The sequence below is a fragment of the Vigna umbellata genome, chromosome 11 (genome assembly GCF_029865625.1).
Source record: "Vigna umbellata cultivar VRB3 chromosome 11, Vumbellata_1.0, whole genome shotgun sequence".
NCBI classification, from domain to species: domain Eukaryota; kingdom Viridiplantae; phylum Streptophyta; class Magnoliopsida; order Fabales; family Fabaceae; genus Vigna; species Vigna umbellata.
Window position 1 is genome coordinate 23,215,789 of NC_142175.1, and position 20,033 is coordinate 23,235,821.

The following is a 20,033-nucleotide window of genomic DNA, read 5'->3' on the forward strand; positions in this document are numbered from 1 at the left end:
GTATGAGATGTTTTTTTATTTGATAAACGAAATTACACAATAAACTATAATATAAAATTTACATATTATTTATTAAACAAATGTTTTATATAAATTTCACAAAATATAAAAACTAAAAAAATACAATTTAACTTAAAATTAACATACAACTTTTTAAAAATAATTTAAGACAAAAATATATATTTAAGTCACAAAATATTATATTTAGAATTTACTATAATGATTACATAAAATCAAGATCAACTTAGATCACAACCGAATTCAATTCCAAAATAAGTATTCTTCTGTTATAACTTATAAGTTTAGTCTTGAAAATTTTCATTCATTTTGATGTCTAAAAGTATCAAAATAAAAAGTCTTGTAATATATATATATATATATATATATATATATATATATATATATATATATATATATATCTAAAATTGTTTTTTTTCTTCAAACATGCTCTTAATGATATTACATATAACTTAAAAAACAGTAACAAGCGCAGCCCTCCACTCTCTATATTTTTTTCTTTCTTTTTTTCGTTTCTCTCTCTTAAGCTTTTATAACTTTCTCACCTTTCTCTTCACTTACAATTTTTTTTATCTCAAATTCTTTTCTATTTTAAAATCTAATTACACCACAAAAAAGAGATGTTGATTTTGACCATTCCAAGATAGTAATAACAAGACAAGATTAGAAAAACACAATGATTAACAAAAATAACCTAAGCTCTGATTACCAAATGATGGAATAAGCTCTTCCAAGTTGTATGACTCTAGCAAGAATACTTCCAAATGGGTTGGTGGTTGTGAAAACTTAATGGCAGTGGGAATATTGTGCAAATATGGTAGGTTTGATGTAGTGAGATAGTGACTCCTCCTCCAAGCTATATAACTCAAGAAAGGGTATATGGCGGTGTTTAGGTGCTCTCAAAAGAGGTTGGGTTGGTCAATTCTTAAGAAGGAAGGGTGATTAGAGAAAACTTAGATGGGGTGCTCTAATATTGGTGACGTAAGTTAAGTAATATGACACAAATTTAGTAGCATAACAATAATAAATTCAAAGGTGAATTTACACGAGGGAAGAGACCGCTATTTATAAGCTTAGGTAACCCTAAAGGTGTCTCCAAATTCTAAAAGCAAAACTTTAATACTCTAACTTAAGGACCAAAGTAAAATCCTCTCCATTAGGAGGATGACATATGACCACTACTAAGGAGAGATCCTCTCCAGAGATCCTCTCCATTAGGAGCATGACACATGGTTAGTACTAAGGAGAAATTATTTCCATTAGGAGCATGACACATTACCACTAATAAGGAGAAGTTCTCTCCATTAGGAGCATGCCATGACAAGAGCATGTGTCTCACAAAAAGAAAGCAACTTAGAGACCATTCTAGCCAAAGACTCATAAGCTTCTATAAGGTTTGCTCTCTAAGCTAGAGATTTTAACCTAGATCCATGTGTCTCCATAGGACCATTTCCTTTAGGCCCAAAACCTTACACTACAACCTAAGGCTAAAAAACAAGGTCCAAAAAAATTACTTGAACCATTAAACAAGGTCTAAAATAAACCTAATAAACTAATAACTCACTCATGGCCCATGATGATAAGAGTTTATGCCTACCTTCCACATATGACTCTAACTCTTCTTGAGTATGATTGGTCATGATTATGGGGTATGTCATCAATGAGTGAAACATGTTATACCATTGACGTTAAGATCCATTGAGAAATGTCTCAAGGTATGTTGGATTTGTCTCAATACTTATATCAACAAAGTTTTAAAGAGATTTAACATAAGATCTTATTCACCATATGTGACTTTCATTGTGAAAAGTAGATTTGAATAAGGTTAGTGTCTTGAAAGATGACCTTTCATAGGAACATATGAAAATATTTCATATGATTAAGTTGTTGAAAGTTTTATGTATATTTAGGTTTATGTTAACCTTTCATTTACAATTAGAGTTTTGGAAGAGTAATTATGAGGTTGATCATTGAAAAACTACAAATAAAATGAAATATCTCCAAGGAACAAAAAAATTACATGTTTATATATATATATATATATATATATATATATATATATATATATATATATATATATAAAGTAATGACTTGGAGGAGATAAACTACTTTAATCTAGACATCATTGATTGCACTAATAATAGAAAAAATACACTTGGTTATATTTTATGCTAATTTGTGAAATTGAATCTTAGAAGAGTATAAAATAAACCTTAATTGTTATTTTAATTATGACATAGGATTGAAGAGTTTTATGTCCCGGTCTAGATTTGTCTACTATATTACTATATCATTAAAGTTGAATTTTTATAGCCTTGTGGGAAGATCTATTGCAAAAAAAAAAAATGACAAGGGCAAAAGGTGAAGTATCTACATATAATAATAAGAGAATGTGTTAAAAAAAACAAGGTGTTCATTAAACAAGTTAATTTTAAGTTAATAATTATCAATCATTTAACTATAAACATGCCATCAAATAATTTTAAAATCATGTAATATGAATAGAACTTAATTTTATGATGTGACAATAATTATAAATATTTTTGTTCAAAACTATCTTATTTAATTTTATATTTTTTCATTTTCTTTACACATGTATTTGTTAATTTATTTTGAGGTATATTATCTAATTTTAACCTATGATAAATATGTGGTATATTTATTATTTAAGAGTTGGAACACAAAAATGTTAACTCATGTGTGAAGAATAAAGCAATTTCATTTGCATGTCCATGATAAAGTGATCTCTAGATGATTGATCTATGTCTGGTGTTGTTCATTCATTTGCTCCAAATGCAAAATGACCCAGAACAAAGTCTTGAAATTAGTCAGTTTTGCCTAGGAGTGCAAAAGGATAACTGTGGTGGTGTGATGAGTGCATATTTATGTCCACATTTATGTTTTAAAATTCAAATTTTCGAAGAGATTCATGTGCTTAAAGATTTAAAGTGAATTTGTGACGATTGAATTTATTGTGTTTGAGAATTAAAGATGCTTAAAATGCGATTCTTAGTTGCATAAATTATTTTGGATGTTCTAATGTTTATTTGTGTAGCTGAAGTTAAAATTTTATTCATTTAAAGCAAGAATTTGAATGGTCAAAGCTGGTTCAATCTGGTCAACTCAGGACTCATATGCAATTTTGAAAAGAAAGAAATGACTAAAGTGCAATTAGAGAAAAATTCTAGACTTCTGTGTAATTTTAAATAAAATAAAAAGGATTGAAATGTAATTTTGGGCAAATTTATTTTAAAAGATAATTTGGAGAAAATATATCTTACGATATTTTATTTAATATTGTTAAATAATTACCTTATTTAACTATATCAATAAAAATCATAAGATAATATTTGCCAAATCTTTTTGAATCTAGAAAAGATATTATCAAAATATTATCAAAAACTGATTAAATCTATTGAATATTTAAAAGATATTAAATATAAGATAAAAGATCTTATCAATAGAAGATTCAGAGTGCAAGTCCAATCAAGCGTATATAAAGAGACTCAGGGGATGAACAATTCATTCTCAGACTTCTCCACTTGGAAGCATTCATCCACCACTCCTCTCACTTTTATTTTATCATGTATTTTACTCCATTCATGGAGGGCTAAGCTCCTAGGGCTATTCCACCATAATTTCATTATGGATTCTGAGGTTATGTTGAATTAATGCAATTGTTTCTTTTGATTATTGAATTGAGTTACTATCTTTTTATGTCTTTCATCTCTCAATCATATTAAAAGCAATAATCTTTGCATCATAAGGTGTTTGAATCTACATGCATATTAATCATATGAGTTCAAGGGTTTCTAGGTTTGATCGAGAATTTACTTTGATTGAATTTAGGAACTTTTATATGATTAAACGAGTTTTTGCTATCAATTGATAATGTACTTTGATTGGTGGTAATAATTTTATCTATAATTAATTGAGAATTTATTTTGATTAATTAACTTTTAATTTGGTTAGGAGATTTAAGAATAGACATGATTAATTTGATTCAGAATGTATTCATTCTGAATAATCTAGAAATGTCTTGCATTTGATTGATAATCTAATTTGGTTAATTGCATGATCGCCTTCAAATTAATTAAGAATGTACTTTAATTAATTTGAAACTTGAACAATAATCAATTGAACAATTATATGTGTATAACCGATGATGAATCTATTTTGGAAAAACAGTGGAATTAGCCTTTTTCATCATAATTGTTTCTAAGTTTCCTCTTTATTCTTCAAACATTAATTTCATTAGCATAGTTTCTCACTTTCATTCCTGAGCATTGTATAACATTCATAAGATTCAAATATTGAAAATCAATTCCGTATTCGTTGATATACGATTCAAGGTTACTTTAACTCTATCTACTTTCTTGAATACTGACTTGACAATACTGAAATTATCTTGAAAAGTAGTATTAATTTGATACCTTCAACGATAGTGTATCACATTACCTATTTGTTACCTATATTCAATTCATTATCATATAATATAAGATTCTTTCAGCCAAATATGTAAAACAGAAACAGAAACATGAGTAAGACAATATTCTACCACTAGATCACTGGTGCAGATTTTGAAGCAACACCAAGTAAACAGAAAAAAGAAGAAGAGAAAGCTCAGGTTGCATGAGATATTAATTGTTGGTTTAATCCTTTACTACATCCCTATTTATGTACGAATGTCTCAATTGGGTCCTCGTTTTTTAAAGCGTAGCAAAATGGTCCCTAATTTTGAAAATTGATATCAATTGAGTCCTTTCCGTTAAGTTGGCTGGACGGCGTTAAAAAAATTGATGAGTGGATGCTGAGATGACGAACGAGCGCTCGTCCACCAGCGAACGAACGCTCGTCCACCAGCGAACGAACGCTCGTCCAGCAGCGAACGAACGCTCGTCCACCAGAGAACGAACGGTCGTCCAGTGTGGAACGAACGGTTGTCCAGCAGTAAGAGGTCGACGAGCGTTCGTTCTCTGGTGGACGAGCGTTCGTTCGCTGCTGGACGAGCGTTCGTTCGTCATCTTAGCATCTCACTCATCAATTTTTTTAACGCCGTCCAGCCAACTTAACGGAAAGGACTCAATTGATATGAATTTTCAAAATTAAGGACCATTTTGATATACTTTAAAAAACGAGGACCCAATTGAGAAATTCGTACATAAATAGGGATGTAGTAAAGGATTAAACCTTAATTGTTTGGAATTGTCATAAAAGAGAAAAACAAAAAGAGAGTTATGATGTAAACAAACCATGGTGAAGAATATTATTACTTAAATGATTTTGAATTTTTTTTTAAGAATATGACATGTTATAAAATATGAATTGAAAGTCTAATATTAAATAGAGATGTGAAAGTTAAGTAACATAAAAATGATCCAAAAACACTCAGTGTTAAGTAAGCTTTTAGGTTGGAGTACTGTCATATTATATGTCATTAATACAGAATATCCATGAACTAATCCCTCTATATATTCTCTCTGAGCTTCTAATGTTAATGTACTGAACATCCTTAATCTCTGTCAGAACTGAAAAAAAGAAAGAACTGAACATCCTTAATCTGTCAGAACAGACATAATAAAAGAAAGAGCTCAGGTGTGCATATGTTTCATCTATGTTTTTGAGATGAAACAGTGATCGACCCATCGATCATATGCTTTTATCATCACAGCACTCAGAACAATGCACCAGCCGGGAATCGAACCCGGGTCTGTACCGTGGCAGGGTACTATTCTACCACTAGACCACTGGTGCTTCTTGGACTCAGTTACTCATTTGCATAAAATGTTTATAAGCTTCTTATCTCATCCTATTAAATGAATTGAACTTGGTTTAAATTACTATGGTCTCTGTAGTTTTTTAATTAGTATTAAATTTATTTTGTTTTAGTCATTTTTGTAATGCTGGAGGCATTTGATATTCCATAATAAATGCACACTTTAAAAAGATATTATTTGTTTCAAAATTACTCATTTTTTATACAAATAATTAAACTTACATTTATCACAAACAAGTTCTTCATGTAAAATATCTATGTTAATTTCATAATTATTATGTTCCAAACAAAGAGAAATGAAAAAAAATTGTTGATAAAACTATTATATTCATCTAAATTTTAACATATATTTAAATTTATATGGACAATAATTTTTGAGAGTTAGTTTCTCAAATAATACATTATGATAAACATATTTACTACTCAATATCTCACTAAATACTAATAATAATATTAATACTAATAATAAAAGGTTTAGATATTAAAAATTAAATAACAAAAAAATTAAATTAAATAAAAAAAATTAAGGAGATTAACGGATTTCAAAAACTGTTAAAACCGTTTTCGAAAGTCAATAAACCCCTAACCGATTTTTGAAATTTGGTTAAGAGTTCGTCGACTTTCGAAAACTATTAACAATTTTCAAAATTTATTAAACTCTTAACCAACTTCTGAAATTTGGTTTAAAGCTCGTCGACTTTTGAAAATTAGTTAAAGATTCAATGATTTTCGAAATTCGTTAAACTTTAAATCGACTTTCAACATTCGATAGAGCTTGTGAGCTTTTGAAAACCGATTAAGGATTCAACGATTTTCGGAATTCGTTGATTTCTTAATTGACTTTCGAAATCCAATAATTTTTTAATCGAATTTCAAAAACTGGTTAAGAGTTTTACGATTTTCAGAATCCATAAAGGTTTTTGGTTATGCGTGTTACTTGAACCTCCCACACACCTCACGAACACAGACCATTGATTGACAAATTTATGAACACCAAATTATGATGTCACAAACTTGTTTTCAATCGGCAAGTATGACCGAATCGTTCAAGTAATAAACTTGGTAAGACCAAGTATCGTTCTTCCCAAAGGACTCACGGCCTAGTTTAGTTGTGTTGGTTACTGATTAGTTAAGACTTAAAAGACGAACTATTTGAGGTTTAATATGCAAGACAGAAAATAAACATGTATGCATGAATTTTGATCAATGGCAAAAAGCAAAAGATAAACACTTTCAATGATATTAATGTATGAATATGTTGTTGGGGGTCAATTTCATCTTATCCACTCTCATATATTTTAGGAATTCAACATTCAAATCATCATTGTTAATGCCACTCTCTAAAGTACCTTTCTAGAAGGCTTCTCCCTAATCACGAGTTCATACAATTCCTAGCATTCCTAATGATCAGTTCATAAGTGCAGGAGCTTAACGACAACCAATATCATATTGGGAGAAATTCCCCAGATCTAGACTTCCCCGTACGTGCCCGTATCGACAAAACCAATAATCATGCATCGAATGAGTTAAACAATGCAAGCATTAAGCAAAGAGGAAAAACCCTAACTAATGATGAAAAGAAAGCATAAGTCTTAATTAAAAGATGTAAAAACAGATTCCATATATGAGAGCTTCAAAAGATTACATTGATTCCCCAACAAACATACAGAGTTTAGTTCACCATATTCATGGTGAACCTAGATGAATTACAATGAAAGAATGAAAGAATAAACCCTAAAAAGGTGAAGAGGAAGCCTCAGCATCCAAGATCCTCCTTCAAAGGGGTGGAAGAGAGAGTGTTTGCCTCGTTTCTGCCAAAGATGCCTAACCCTAGGAAACCCTAAAGTTTATATATCATTCGTAAATTACAAAAAGTCAAGTCCAAGCCCATTAAAGTGCCGCTCAGCGGTGAGTGCGTGACTTGTTTTCTCCCCTCAGCGGCCATTTTGCCCCTCAGCGGACCTCCCGCAAGCTCCTGAGTGCCGCTCAGCGGTAAAATACCGCTGAGCGGTGACTTCGGCTTCTCCTTTTTGCACTTTTTGTTGTCTTTTCTGATTTCAACTCTCTCCTTCTTCACTTCTTTCACCAAATTCACCTTAAAACCTGCACAAAAACACTAAAATCAAGCATAAACCTGTCCAGCTCTCTTATTTCTAAAAACATGAAGAAAAGCATGATTTCAAGCTAGTTTCTAAGTGTAAAGGTTGCTTTTAGTGTCAATTTTAATCATGAAAATAACAGTTTTTCAACTGTTATCAACCATCACAAAGGTCACACCAACAAGAACTATCATAGATAAAAAGATCGCACCATGAAGAAGCATAACCAACACCAAAGCAGCGAACACATAACCATCAAAACAACCACGAAGAGAAGAAAAACGTGAGAACAATGAAGAAGAGTAGATGAACGATAAGAAGTACAAATAAATATAGTAAGTTCATTTAATTTAGTTGGTCAAATAAGTAACATTTAATTTTGGAAGGTGTAAGAAGAAGAGAGAAAGATGCATGGAGAAGCTAGACATTATTTTTCAAAATATTAGTAAAATTCTTCCAATATTATTTGCCTATTATAATGTATACAACCACAACCATCGTCCATTGTTCAAAATAAGCAACCATTACAACCATGGGTGGTGTGGTAGTAACCATTTCCATTTTCCAATCAATAAAATCAACCAATTCAATTTTTAAAATAATAAAAAATTTAAAACTACTTTACAACCAAACCCACTTAAAACTCCATGTCATACCAATATAATATTAGTGTTTCTAATACACCACAATGAGAGGGATTCATACAAAGAAAATGAACTTTCAAATATTCAAATGTATGATTTTTTTATTTATTGGGTTAAATATGTTTTTCGTCCCTTAAGTATCAGACGATTTTGTTTTTAGTCCCTACTCAAAACTTTGATGGTTTTTAGTCCTTATAGTTTTGAAACTTTGACTATTAGTCCTTAAAAATGGACGGTGTTAAGTTTAAGTGGATGTGACAAACGGCGATGCCACGTGAAATATCAGCTACTCTCTTCACTCTCTGCCACGTTGGATGTTTAAGTGTTGAACTGAGATTAAGTCTGTTAATTACGTTGTTGATTGAAATCAGATATAGGGTTCACAATTTGTCAAAGTAAATTTTTCAATTGGGGGGAAAAGTAGTTTTACTCGAAGCATTGTACTCGAAACCTTTCACAGGAAGCATTGTATCTTGGTGGTCCTTGCGGTGGTCGTTGCAGTGGTCATGATAGACAAGCGTAAAGACAAGCGTAAAGGTAAGCTAAGCTATTGTTTTTCTGTTTCGGTTATGGTTGTTCCAATTTGTGCGTAAAGCGTTGATGTCTGAATGTAGGTCTAGAAATGGTTTTCGACATTTGTTTGCATCACATGGGGAAGTTTGTTAGTAATAAGGGGCTACAGTATGTTGGAGGAAAGATACAGGTGATCAAAGGACTTGATCCGAATCGTTGGTCGTATTTTGAAGCAGTTGGAATTGTTAAAGAATTTAAGTATGATGCAGACTTCAAACTATGGTGGAAGGGGTCCAAACAAAGGCTGATGAATAATGTAAGATTATTGAGTGATGACAGTGAAGCACTGTACTTGGCTAACTATGCAGAGGAGAATAAGGAAGAGGTAGAAATCTATGTTCAACATGTTCCTAGTGAGGCAGTGGAAGTTCACTTTCTTAGTTGTGGTGAAGTGGCTGAGGAAGTGGAAGAGGGTGATGTTGAAAAAGGAAACATAGACACGAAGGAAGTGGTTTCCAAAGTGGATGAGATTGTACAAGAGGGTGGAATGGGTCTGGAAGAGGGTGATGTTGTTGTAGAAGAGGGTGAGGAAGACTGTGATGGTGGTCATGAACAACAAGAGGTTGAAATGGGTGAGGAAGAAGAAGAGTTTGATGGTGGTGAGGAACAACAAGAGGTTGAAATGGGTGAGGAAGAAAAAGAGTTTGGTGGTGGTCATGAATAACAAGAGGTTGAAATGGATGAGGAAGAAGAACAATTTGGTGGTGGTCATGAACAGCAAGAGGTTGAAATGGGTGAGGAAGAAGAAGAGTGTGATGGTGGTGACGAACAAGAAGAGGTTGTAATGGGTGAGGAAGAAGAAGACTGTGATGGTGATGATGAACATGAAGAGGTTCAAATGGGTGAGGAAGAAGAAGAGTTTGTTGGTGGTGATGAACATGATTATCTTCGGGAAGAAGAGGAAGGGGGAATGTTGTTGAGGGGGAAGTAGAAGCTTCAGCTGAAGAATGTATGGATGACAGTGAAGAAGACATAATGGCTAATAAAGATGAAGGGTTTGGTGTTCAGAATGATAGGGTGGACCAATTTCGGAGAAACATTAATCCAGTTTTGGATAGGTGGAATAGAATGAAAAAGAAGAAGAAATGTGTGACTAGAAGAGGCAATGTTGGGGAAGGTTCATTTATAAATACAATAGTGATGAATTGGATTCAAATGTAGATAGTGATGAGGATGTGAGGTTTTCAAAGGGGAAATTTAAAAAGTATAGAAAAGATGATATGAACAAGAACTTCATATTTGAATTGGGGATGGAGTTCTGTTCTTTAAAGGAATTTAAAAATGCACTATTGGAGCATAGTGTATTAAATGGAAAAGAGGTTAAGTTTGTGAAGAATGATCTCAATAGAGTAAGGGCAGTTTGTAAAAACAAATGTAGTTTTCTGATTATGGCTAGCAAGGTAGGAGGCAAGCACACATTTAGGGTGAAAACCTTGGTTGGACGACACAGTTGTGGAAGGGTCTTTGGAAACAAAAGTGCAAATGTTAACTGGATTGCACAAGTATTAGTAGATAGGTTTGTAAATGTGGCTAACATGACAGTCAACCAAATAATTGATGACATTAAGAAGTCATTTAGTGTTGGAATAATTGGTTGGAAAGCTGGAAAGGCCAAACAAATTGCCTTGGATTCTTTGGTTGGTGATGGAGAGCGACAATACGGTCGTCTATATGATTATGTGGGTGAATTGCTAAGAGTGAAGGCTGGAACATTTAAAATTAAAGTCAATCAACCCCAACCAAGTTTGCCTCCAAGATTTGGGTCATTCTATATGTGTTTAGAGGGCTGTAAGCAAGGCTTCTTAGGAAGTTGTAGGCCCTTCATAGGGGTAGATGGTTGTCATATGAAGACAACATATGGGGTCAGTTGTTGGTGGCAGTGGGCAAAGACCCGAATGACCAATATTTCCCACTAGCTTTTGTTGTGGTTGAAAATGAATGCAAAGAAAGTTGGAGATGGTTTTTGACACTACTTCTGGATGATATTGGAGGCATTGATTTTCAACGTTGGGTTTTCATCTCTGATCAACAAAAGGTATCTTCATTTTAATGTTTTCCTATTTTTATTTCGTAGCAATTGGAATATTTATTATTGACCAGGACCTTTTGTGATTTCCAGGGACTAATGACAAACTTTTGTGATTTGCAGGGACTATGTACATCCTTATTACAAGAGAGAGGCTTATGAGACTTGTTATGGCCCTGAAATTGTTCCAATCAATGGACAACAATTGTGGTCTACTTCTGAATCTGGTTCCCTATTGCCTCCAATTTATAAAACACCCCTTGGGAGGCCTAAAAAACTAAGAAGGGAGGCTGATGAATATGTGACTCATACAAAATTGTCAAAGAAGAATCTTGTTATGAAGTGTAGCAGCTGTGGTGAATTTGGTCATAATGTGAGAACATGTAAAAGGGAAAAGAAAAAGGTATAAAATCAATCTTTTACAACTTCACTTATTTACACATTCAAACTTATTTACACTATGATAATTGCAATGTTGCTTACTTCCATTTACAGAACACAAGGGTCACTTCAACTGTAGGAGGATCTGGCAGCACAAGGGCCACTTCCAGTGCAGGAGGTTCTCAACCAGAACCAGCTCCATCAACGTCACAAGGAGGAGCAACATCAACAAGGGGAAAAACAAGTGGTAGTGAAGCAGGAGCTGCATCAAGTCACCAAGGAGGAGGAACATCAAAACGGGGAAGAAGAAGTGGCAATGGAGCAGGACCTACATCAAGTCACCAAGGTGGAAGAGAACATCCTCACGACTAACTGCACAACATTTAGGGTCCCAAGCTAGTATCAATTGAAGATTTATTGTAGCCAAGCCTTTATTTTAATGAATTTTGTAAGTCACAGTGACTCACTCAGGGAACAATAGCAGTAGTGGGTACATTGGTTGTTTTTAACATCTACCATCCTATGTAATTGTAAGGGACCACTTAACTTACTTTAGTACTGTTATTACAATATTTTTTGTAGTGGAAAGGGACCACTTAACTTATCTTATTTAATAGTATGGGACCACTTCATATTATATCCTGCTTCGTGTTGTATTCCATCTGCCAAGTTAACTTTATTTATTCCAACTCCACATTTACAGATACTCTGCTTCTACTTTCTTATGTTGTCAATTGTTTTCTTTATTAACATAAATCAAAATACCAGTAACAGTAACACTTGAATGTTAAAGGGAAAACAAACAACAACCACAATTTCGAGACAAACCTCATTCTATTCAACCATAATTCTTAATTACAATTCATCTTCAACAAAAACATAATACAAAAGAAAATTGTTAACGCCCATGACAAGACAAACAACAACAACATCATTTTCCCAACTTTCTTCTCTTGTTGTAATTTCCTTTTCAACTTGTCGTTCTTCTTCCTTAGATCCAATACAAGTTTTTCATTTTCCAAACACATTTCAAGTTCTTCACGTTTTCTTTCAAAGCTTCCTTCAATTTCAGAAACTCCTTCATCATGTCATTCAAAGTAATTACAACTTGAATTACTCTGCAATCAAAACAACACAACATTAATTCAAAATTCAGCAAATGAAATGAAAGATTTAATCACTTACTGCCCAATTTCTACATCTATAAAACAATCTTCATTTGTTCTTCACAGTAGTTGCCTTCAAAACCAACAATGTTTCACCACAACCACACAATTTAGAAGGTAACCGTGAAGATGATCCACAGCTTTGTGACTTTCCCGAACCAATTGACCTTCGCGTCCAACCATTTCCTCCACTCTCACCTTTCATTTCACTACAACAAAGCAATCCCTTCATCAGCTTTCCTGCCCACCCAAACCCTATATCCCAAATCCTGATATGGACACGAAGAACAAAAGAAGAGCAAAACCAAAACATATGAACTTACCTCCTCAAGAACACCAACTCCAACCTTCAGATGTACCCAACTTCTTTGCCCCCACTGCAGCCACGAAGAAGAACCCAACTTCTTCAAATCTCATTTATAAAAGATCACGAAGTGCTCTTGAACGAAAAGAACGTAATTAACAGACTTAATCTCAGTTCAACACTTAAACATCCAACGTGGCAGAGAGTGAAGAGAGCAGCTGATATTTCACGTGGCATCGCCGTTTGCCACATCCACTAAAACTTAACACCGTCCAATTTTAAGGACTAATAGTCAGAGTTTCAAAACTATAAGGACTAAAAACCATCAAATTTTGAGTAGGGACAAAAAACAAAATCGTCTGATACTTAAGGGACGAAAAACATATTTAACCCTTATTTATTCAAATGTTATTAAATTTTTAAAAATATGCTAAATTTAAGAGATAAAGATATTGGAATAAAAATAGTTTTTAGTCTCCAATTAAAAAAAAATCAAGCTAAAATAATAGATTTTAAATTATAGAGAACAAATAATTTATTAAAAGATTAGATTAAAATGCTATTTATGTCAAAATTTAAGACATAAGAAAGAAACTTTATGTAACAAGGACGTTTATAAAAGATTTCAAAACGGCGTCACTTTGGCTCACTTTATCTTCTTCTGGTTCAGCGCGCAGAACTCAGCAGTTGCAGAAATGGCTACCATTTCTTCTTCCCTCTCTCGCTTCCCCGTTATCTCGCAACCTTCCTCCAATTCACAATATATCCTCTTCAACGTCGCTCCTCGAACCGGAGCCCCCAATTTTAGAACCGGCTCGGCTCGGTTCAGGTGTTCAGCGGGACAGACCGGGTTCTTCACGAAACTGGGGCGTTTGATTAAGGAGAAGGCGAAGAGTGACGTGGAAAAGGTGTTTACGGGATTCTCCAAGACCCGAAACAACCTCGCCGTCATCGACGAGCTTCTGCTCTACTGGAACCTCGCCGACACGGACCGAGTCCTTGACGAACTCGAAGAGGTTCCTCTTATTCATTTCTAAACATTTTTTTTTTAGTTTTATATATTTTATTTAGAATTTAATTTTCATGCATTCACGTTATCCTAAATACTGTGTGTGTGCAACGCTGAACGGAACATGTTTGTATTTTTAAGAATTTCTTTATAAATTGATATTAATTTATGTGTATAAATTCTCTCGACTAAATTCTTTTATGAATTTATTTTTAGTTCTTATGCATAAGTTTATTTTGGATCATAGTAAACCTTGTTTTATTTTTTTTTATATGTAGTTTATGGAAAAAATTATCCAACCTTATGAATTAACTAGCATGTAATTCCTAGCTCAATTAATGGTTTCGAGTTCAGTTGCAAGTTTCTGAGTGTGCAGTTGCATTGATCACTCTTATGGAGAATTTAAACTTTGTTGTTTAAAGTAGTCTTACTTCGGTTGATCCAAATTGATTCTCATGCAACATTAATTGATATCATAGTAAAAAGATTATCCTAATTATAAGAATTTTCACAAAAGCTATCATAAAACTCGACAATCTTAAAATTCATGTAAACACGCATTGCATGCTAATTAAATTATTTTCTTTGAGTATAGTTTTCATAAACTACAGAGTTAGGATTTTACCAAAAATTTTGCATTTTAACTAAATTATTTATTTGTTTATTGCAGGCTCTTTTAGTGTCTGATTTTGGCCCGAGAATCACTATTAAGATTGTAGAGAATTTGCGCGAGGATATATTTTCAGGGAAGCTTAAATCAGGGAATGAGATAAAGGTATAAATTGAACAGAGTTGATTGAAGAGAGTCAGTCTTTGAATTTTATTAATTGCTAACACGCCTCAAATGTGCTTCAAATGGCTTAAAGGACTCAAGGTTATGTTATTGTTTTCAGCACGTGCTTAAGAGTTTGTTGGTTGTGTGTATGAATTGGATTCTATGGAGGGAAAGAGTTTTTGAAAATAAATTAGATTTTGAGAAAAAGGGCTGAAATGGTTGATGAACATTTAATATATTAGAGGATAATTCTTTATAAATGTTTATTATTATTGGAAGGGCATTTTTGTGTGCTCCTAATGTACTTAATGCTTTACTTTTTATTTAGTTCTTCCTATTTTACCTTATATTATGAGTTTGTAATTTTGATTTATTTCTGTCTCGGAGTTTAACAATGCTTGATATGCTGTTTTTGCTGGGTTGTGGTTGGGCCTTAACATGGTCAGAACTAGTTACTGAAATCTCCCTTCCCCTATTTTATCAGGTTAGTTGATAATATATCAGGCATTTTCTAATTTTATGAAATGGAATGTGTTGTGCATTAATTTGAATGGCATTAGGAAGCATTGAAGAGGAATGTTTTGGAACTGTTAACCTCCAAGGGAAGTAAAACCGAACTTCAACTTGGATTCAGGTGTGAGCATTTTCTACTTTTGCTATGAGACTAAATTTTATTGTCTTCACTTTTGTGCTTTATATTGGGTTAATTTTTTTTCGTGTTTAGGAAGCCAGCTGTAATAATGATTGTTGGTGTTAATGGTGGAGGGAAAACAACATCTTTGGGTAAGAAAAATTCTTAAGTTGTTGATTCCATTCCGTGATAATTGAAATAAATAATTGGGACATTAGACAACATGCAGTTTTTTTCTTTCTTTATGTTCCACGTCAGATTTATTTCTCCAGAGTTAATGAATATGCCTACAAAGGTTATATTGTGTCAATTGGATGTAAAATTATAAAAGAATAAAACTATGGATCACCGTGACTATTGTTAGTGTTATTATGCATACATTATAAATTCATAAAATCATTTGATGAAACTCTTCCTCCCTCCTCCAATAATCAATCAAATTCTCTTTGGCTGTTTAGATATCCAAAACCATGCCAACTTGTTCAGCTTTTATTTGCAGGAAAGCTGGCCTATAGATTGAAGAATGAAGGGGCCAAGGTTAGATTATGTATTATATTATCTGAGTGTTGCTTTGGTCTTTGTTTTGATCTCCAACTGAAAGTTTGTTGGTCAACAGGACCTGCTGGGATTTCTCTTCTCTGAATTTTAAGAGCTTGTATAGTGATGTCATTGGGGAGTCAATGAGTACCTATCAACTATTCAGATAAATATCATAAACAATGACTTGACCAAGAACCTTTTACACCTCTCTTTGATCTTCTGCCCACTATTTTTTTGAGGTTTCCACTTCTGACTTGCAGAGAGATTAGCCCATCCTTCATTAATATTAATTTTCTCTTTCCTTCCATTTCTTCAATTATATTTTGTTTGATTGTAGACAATACCTTGCCCTTATCCAGAATGACTATTTCTTTTATTAATTCAGGAGTCAGGAGTAAAACTTTCTCTTTGGATTCTTGAAAGATGCCGAGTATCTCAAATAAGAAAAATGGATCATAAGGAAGAGAATGCAATCACAAGGGGATAATGAAGAACTAAGAAAATATTTGTAGAAACCATTAAAAAAAATACTCTTCTTAATTACTTTCCTGAAATTTGGTTTTTAACAGAAACCACTGGAATTAGTTTATCAGACACTATCTTATGGGATAATGTTTGGTTGTGATCATACTTCCAAATTCCCCAGGGAAGTCCTTGAAGACTGTTAGTTGCTTATATTTAGTCCTCCGTGGTTTGATATTATCAAAATATATGAAGTTGGTCTTAGTTGGTGCTTGAAGATTAATCCATGATCTCCTGGTCACAAGGAAGCAACTCTACTGTTGCCCCAGGGATCAACCTCTTTTTATTCAGAGAAGAGAATGCATTAAAACTCCTTGGTCTGCATTTTTTAAATATAGAAAATGTTGTTTATGTTCCTATGTACCTGTTATAATTTTAAAATCAATTTATCGTTTCAAGATTGAAAGGAATTGATGGATTTTGGTGTTCTCTTGTTTGAGCTTTAATATCTTTTGTTGTATCATATTACCTTTTGTCACATATTTATGCTTCACAATTTAGGATTTAGAATTCCATGGTGGTCTTCCTTTCTTACTTTTAAAAATCTTCCAGATATTGATGGCGGCTGGTGATACATTTAGAGCTGCTGCTAGTGATCAGTTGGAAATATGGGCAGAAAGGACTGGATGTGAGATTGTTGTGGCTGAATCACAGAAAGCAAAAGCATCATCAGGTACAAAAGGAGTTAAATTTGGATCTTGGATCTGCTGTTGATCACTTTTAAATTTTATAGCATCTTTATTTGGATATATTTTGCGTTGGCTTTGATACTAAATTTTCTTCCTACTGTATTACTTGCAGTGCTTTCACAGGCTGTAAAAAAGGGAAAAGAGCTCGGTTTTGATATAGTTTTATGTGATACATCTGGTCGTAAGTACAAGTTTTACACTTGCTCTTTGTGTTTAATGAACTATCTAGATATATTAGCAATGGGGATCATGTTATGTTCTCAGGTTTACACACTAATTACAGCTTAATGGAAGAGTTGATTTCCTGTAAAAAATCTGTTGCTAAAGTCATTCCCGGTGCACCCAATGTAAGCCAAGTTTTTTAAACTTTTTCCCCCAACTTAATCTTGCTGCTGGTAAATGTTTGGGAACTGCTGAGCACTCGATCATCTATGCTTGTTTTTTGTATATACTTATGGTTAAATATCTTAAAAACGTTTTATCTTCTTTTATTTTCCGGCAACTTTTTGGAGTAAGCTTTTAGACCTTTAGGTGGAAGTTGATGAATAATTATAACGTGGATGGTATTTTTCTTTTGTCTGTTTTGGTGAGATGGTGTCAAAGGATTTATTCTAATACACCTACTTCGTTTTCTGTTAAATTTATTCTTCGTTCGATTGTTGAACAGCATTATTAAACCTGACATAAACTAACACCTTTTTTTCTTTATTATTATTATTATATTATCTTTGTAGCATCCTTTGCTACATCTCTTAATATAACTACTGTATATGTTTTATGTAGTACTTATTTATTTGTCCTTAGTTCTCTTAGTTTAGTAAATCATGATGTGTGAATAAAATCGTCTTTCCTTGAACGTGTTTTCCATTTCTCTTTTTCACTCTTGCCGAACAAACTCAGAAGTATATCATAAAACGAGGGTTTTGACAATGATTGCAGGAGGTCCTACTGGTTCTGGATGGGACCACTGGTCTGAATATGTTGCCACAAGCAAGAGAATTCAATGATGTAAATTCTACTTCTGCCTTTTAAATTTTATATTTGTTGAGTTTGGGGAAAATTTTCTTTAATCCCTCCTATCAGTATATGAGAATACCATTTGATATTTAGATTGTTTCTTTGGGAGAGTTATTGGATCTTTGACATTCAAACTACAGATTGCATTTCAATATTGTAATTGAAACAGAAAATGGGAAGAGATTGTAGAACAAATCTAGATCAAATCTTGCAACCGGTAGTCAATGAGTTGTGCTTTCTTTGTACCTAGAGTTAAATATATATAAATTCCTCGGTAGTTTCACTGGATCATTTGATGCTGGGGGAACATTTATGTAGTAATGGAATTCAATTTCTTAATTTATTTCTAAAGGCCAACTTTTAACTTTTTTCCCTCTTAAAACTAGGGAATATAAAATATGTATACTATGATAGATTCTGGTCCTTCTTGTGCAATGCTTTCTGAGGCCAAATCACGGTTATGGTTTAAACATGCAATTCTGATATTAGAGTTAATAGATGTAGTGCACAATTCAATCTGGAAAGAAAAAGTATAAACACACCCTGAAATGGGGACAAAAGGAATACATTAGAATATAAAGCATAATACATCCTTGAAAAAAAATATCAGTAAGGGAATGAAGATTTAGAGGTTTATTTATTTAGCAAACATACTACGGCGAAACGAGTGGTGGTCAGTCACTAATATGTTGTAGTTTTCAGGTATACGAGTTCCTCAATCAGTCTTATTATTCATTGCCTTACATATTTTTAGATATTCTCGCTCATAGTATCTCAACATTTAGTATTATATTTGCCTCATGGTTCCGTATTAACTTGCTGTGGCTTTATTCAAAAAATTTCTCTGAATCCTTTGATCTTGAGACAGGTTGTGGGTGTCACTGGTTTAATTTTGACCAAATTGGATGGCTCTGCAAGAGGTGGCTGTGTGGTATTCTCTTCATTTTATTTTTCTCTTAATGGATATTTAATAGTTTTTGGAATGATTTTTCACTATTGGTAGTACTATTCGTTTCTGGGGTGGGGTGATCATGCTAAGGACTAATTTATGTTGGCAGGTCAGCGTGGTTGATGAGCTTGGAATCCCTGTAAAATTTGTAGGTGTTGGTGAAGGTGTTGAAGACCTTCAACCCTTTGATGCGGATGCCTTTGTCAATGCCATTTTTATGTAAACCAATATTGTGGCTTTGGTATGTGCATCACGACTTGTCCTTTTCATTCTTTTCAGAATCGAGTTTGAATTGTTTCGAACTTTTTTGCAGTTGAATGTCATCCATACAATCTTCTTCCATAGCAACACCAGTTCATAGGAAAAAATGCCACTTTCTTATGGAACACTTCTTGGGAGTGGCCAGGCATTGCAAATTTGTTGACATGATTTTGAAGTGCCAGAGCTATTTGGCTCTGGAGACACGCTGAGTGTATATAATCTTCCTTTTGCATGCTGTGGCTGGAAGCAGTTTCTGACAGTGCAATTGGGACACGAGGTTTATATTCACTCCTTTTATGAACCAAAGCATTTCATCGTGGTGTGCATGTATAGATTATGCTTGAAGGCAAATGTAAACAGTAAACATCCTCCATTGTCTGTCAACACAAGCATCAACCAGGTAACTAATAAATAGAATTGAATATTTGTTATTTTGTTTTACATTTCAAAATCTTAACATGTTCTCACTCTTTGATCGTGCTTAGCATCTGACATTTAGGCGATTGTCCATACAAATACATCCTTGAGAAACGCGCATGTTTGGTTTTACATTAAATAATAGTAAACCTGAATCTGAGATCTGCATTTAAGTTAAAGCTATTTTGAGTAGTTTATGACTCTAATTGTTAAATCAAATATGCACTATTTGTGTA

General features: G+C 33.2%; 1 protein-coding gene and 1 non-coding gene across 3 annotated transcripts; one reads left to right on the forward strand and one right to left on the reverse strand.

Annotated features, from left to right (window-relative positions):
- Nucleotides 1-5,701: 5,701 nt before the first annotated feature.
- On the reverse strand, nucleotides 5,702-5,772 carry TRNAG-GCC (transfer RNA glycine (anticodon GCC)). Its single transcript has one exon. It is a non-coding gene; the product is annotated as a tRNA-Gly (tRNA).
- A 7,863-nt stretch (nucleotides 5,773-13,635) lies between these two features.
- CPFTSY (signal recognition particle receptor protein, chloroplast (FTSY)) lies at nucleotides 13,636-19,823 on the forward strand. Of its 2 annotated transcripts, none has more exons than XR_015782995.1 (12): nucleotides 13,636-14,003; nucleotides 14,667-14,771; nucleotides 15,332-15,405; nucleotides 15,496-15,554; nucleotides 15,902-15,939; nucleotides 17,017-17,137; nucleotides 17,266-17,334; nucleotides 17,418-17,500; nucleotides 18,093-18,161; nucleotides 19,039-19,090; nucleotides 19,229-19,360; nucleotides 19,433-19,823. XR_015782995.1 is itself a non-coding variant. In XM_047301427.2 (12 exons), the coding sequence occupies exons 1-11, from the start codon at nucleotides 13,683-13,685 to the stop codon at nucleotides 19,340-19,342; spliced, it is 1,116 nt and encodes a 371-aa protein (XP_047157383.1). In that variant the 5' UTR covers nucleotides 13,638-13,682; the 3' UTR covers nucleotides 19,343-19,360; nucleotides 19,433-19,823. The 2 variants fall into 2 exon arrangements, 1 of the variants encoding a protein (XP_047157383.1); XM_047301427.2 differs by having other exon boundaries at nucleotides 13,638-14,003; nucleotides 19,039-19,101.
- The last annotated feature ends 210 nt before the right edge of the window (nucleotides 19,824-20,033 follow it).